Source organism: Pteropus vampyrus, unplaced genomic scaffold (genome assembly GCF_000151845.1).
Source record: "Pteropus vampyrus isolate Shadow unplaced genomic scaffold, Pvam_2.0 Scaffold296, whole genome shotgun sequence".
Taxonomy (NCBI): Eukaryota; Metazoa; Chordata; class Mammalia; order Chiroptera; family Pteropodidae; genus Pteropus; species Pteropus vampyrus.
Genome location: NW_011889077.1, coordinates 562870 through 565716, shown reverse-complemented (window position 1 = coordinate 565716; position 2847 = coordinate 562870). Strand labels below are relative to the sequence as shown.

The 2847-nt window shown below is 64.4% G+C and overlaps 1 protein-coding gene across 1 annotated transcript in view; it reads right to left on the bottom strand.

Annotated features, from left to right (window-relative positions):
• DNMT3L (DNA methyltransferase 3 like) overlaps nucleotides 1-2841 on the bottom strand; it is a 17605-nt gene extending 14764 nt beyond the window's left edge. Inside the window, 5 exon segments of the mRNA XM_023521145.1 lie at nucleotides 747-859; nucleotides 939-1018; nucleotides 1599-1643; nucleotides 1942-2031; nucleotides 2531-2841. Of these exon segments, the coding sequence (XP_023376913.1) occupies nucleotides 747-859; nucleotides 939-1018; nucleotides 1599-1643; nucleotides 1942-2031; nucleotides 2531-2630 (428 nt within the window). The 5' untranslated portion in view covers nucleotides 2631-2841.
• Nucleotides 2842-2847: the final 6 nt, after the last annotated feature.

Below are 2847 nucleotides of genomic sequence, written 5' to 3'. Positions count from 1 at the left end.
GTCAAACAGAAAGCCACAGTGGCTGAGATGACACGGCCCCGGCCACCAGTGAAACCGCGGTCGGTCTGCGGCAGAGAAGAGCCTGCCCCTCGCTCTGGCCTGAGCCATGGAGGCCACGCCCGGCTCTTGTGCAAAGGCCAAGCTGGCCCTGTCCGTCAGCACCCGCAAGGTGGCGGGGGGAGTGGGGGCGAGACCGTGGGCCAGGGAAGGGAGACCAGTCCCTCCTGGGACCTGGAGTGACAGGAACCAAGCGCTCTGCAGAAGACGGCAGGCTGTTTACGACGGTGACAGATTTTGAAGGACCCCCTTAAGCCGCCCGTCTTCCCCCCAACCCCCGAGCCTCTGGAAACAGACGAGGTCTCCCAGCAAAGCCAAGTGCAGGGGCGCCAGCTGGGGCAGATCTGGGCAGGGGACTGGAAACGCAAGGGTGGCCCGCAGCACTGAAGTGGGGGGACCTCGAGGCATGAAAGTGCCGCTCAGCGGTGAGCAGCAGCCCCGAGGGGCCGGGGTGTCCCTCGAGCCCGACATGATGACTGAGGGAGCAGCAGGTCTTGGTGATAACAATAACAAAAACAAAAACGGAAACAGATCTTTCGACGCCCAGCTCCAGGTGCGAGAGCGCCGCGCCCCGCGAAACATTTGAGGGGAGCTTTGGAGAGCGTTCTCCTCGGGGCGTGGGGGTGGGGGGCCCTCGCCCTCCTGGGCTCCTGGTCCCTCGCCCCGCCCCCCTGGGCGCCCAGCCTCACCGGGTGCAGTCGGGGTTCTCGCAGATGAGCAGCGTCTCTCCGGAGCAGCAGATGGAGCAGTAGGACTGGTACCCGTCGTCGTCATACAGGAAGAGGCAATCCAGGAACGTGTCCTTGGCGAGAGACGAAGCAGCCCGGTGCCCCCCTGCTCCAGCGGGGACCCCACGAAGCCACTCCCACCTCCCTGCTTACCTTGCACGGGGCGCACATCCCCCCCTCAAACAGAGGGTGCTGTGTGTGCACCTGGAAGCTCCCACAGCAGATGCACAGGTCTAGGGGCACAAAGTGCAGCGTGCGTCAGCGCACCGTCCGACGCAGCGAGCGAACGAAGCTAACGAGAGTGGGGAGACGTCCTCGAGAGCAATCGCAGGAGACCGGAGTGCGGGGAGCGGGACGGCGCCCCCGTTCACGGACGCGGAGACTGCTCGAAACTGTTCGAAACTGCTCGCTCCCCAGCCGGCCCGCGGGGGCCTTTTTTTTTTTTTCCCCAGAAATCCACAAGCTGATCCTAAAATGCACACGGAAATGCAAGGAATCCATAGAGAAAGTGGGTCTGTGGTCGCCTGGTATCGGAGGAGGGGGCATGCTAAGGAATGGGTTTGGGGGTTTTGGGGGAGGTGATGAAAATGTCCTGAAATTAGATCGTGGTGATGGTGGCACACCGTGATATCCTAAAAGACACTGGACTGTGCACCCTAAATGGAGCCTCGGGGGGCACGGGCTGCTGGAGGGGAGACAGCAGTGTCCGCTGCCCCCTCTGGGGAAGGACACGGTGCATACGAGGCTGCAGCGAGCTTTCCAGAGCCGGCCGACACCCCTTCCCCTGCGCGTGGGCGGTGAGCGGCCTGTCACCTTCTATGTCCCGCTGGTTAACCTTGACTTCATGTGCAATCAGATCTGGGGAGGAAAATCAAGAAGGGGACCTTTCCTTCTGCTGATGCGTAATTTAAACACTGCCCAGAAAAGGTGTCACAGTTGATCTTCTGAAGTCACAGAAGCCAGGGATGCCTGCACCCCACCCCCCTTCGCCTTTCCTGCCACATTACACATCCATGCCTGGGGGAGGAGTCCTCGGGTGGGGCCCTCCTGGCCCTGCCCAGGTGTCCAAATGATGTGCGAATATTCCAGAGCCCTCAGTGCTGCCCAGCCCGGGGCTGGCATCCCGAGCAGGGGTTTGCACCTGACGGGCCCTCACCTCTGCAGGGCTCTGGTGAAGGAGGCGCCGACAGCTCGCTGGAGCCCACCAGGATGACGTCCATGCTGCAGTCCACCTCAGGGTCCAGGACTGAGGCACCCGCCATGGGGACGCCACCCAGGAGACAGGACATGCACAAGCAGAGGCAGAAAACGGTCCCTTGGCCTCTGCCTGAGAGCCCCTGGCCACCAGCACGGGATGCGGCCCGCCGCCCAGCTTGGCGCCCGCTCACCTTCCACGGTGACACCCACCCGCCCCTTCTGAAGGAAGGTCCTCCTGGCAGAAGACTGGTGTTGAGGGCCAGCCTTGAGAGGGAGCTTGGGGTGGCCCGTGTCCTGCCCCCCTACCCGAGGCCCCTGCCAGTTTAAAGTCAGGTGGTTGTTTCTCATAAAGGAGAGGGTAGCGGCCAGGCCGCGGCGCAGAGCTGTGGGCGGCCACAGCCCCGGCTCCACCTGCGCCTAACCACAGCTGTGGGCCCCTGAGCCATCCCCGCGCCCTGCCTCCCGCAGGGTCCCCCACACTCTAGCCTGTGATCCCTCCTACAGGACTCTCAAGGCAGAAGGCCGGGGAGACGGAGAAAGGGCCTCACGGGTTTCACAGGGTGGCCCCTCTTCCAGCTGCCCGGCTGGGTCGGGGTCCCAGATGTCCCGGGGCTTCGGGCTCAGGGTTCCTGGGAAGGAGAGGGCCATGGAACCAGGGGACGGGGCCTCCCCCACAACAGGAGACCAGTCAGGGGGAAAGACTGGGCCACCGCGTGTGGGCGGAGAGCAGCCCCGGGGGAGGGGCGCAGGGTCCCCCAGAGGTGCAGGTGCGGGGGCGGGGGCCGGGGCGGGGCAGGCAGCCTGCAGAGTGAGGGCCGTGGGGTGGAAGGCTGAGGGGCTTCAGTAAAGGGGTGCTGAGTGGCGG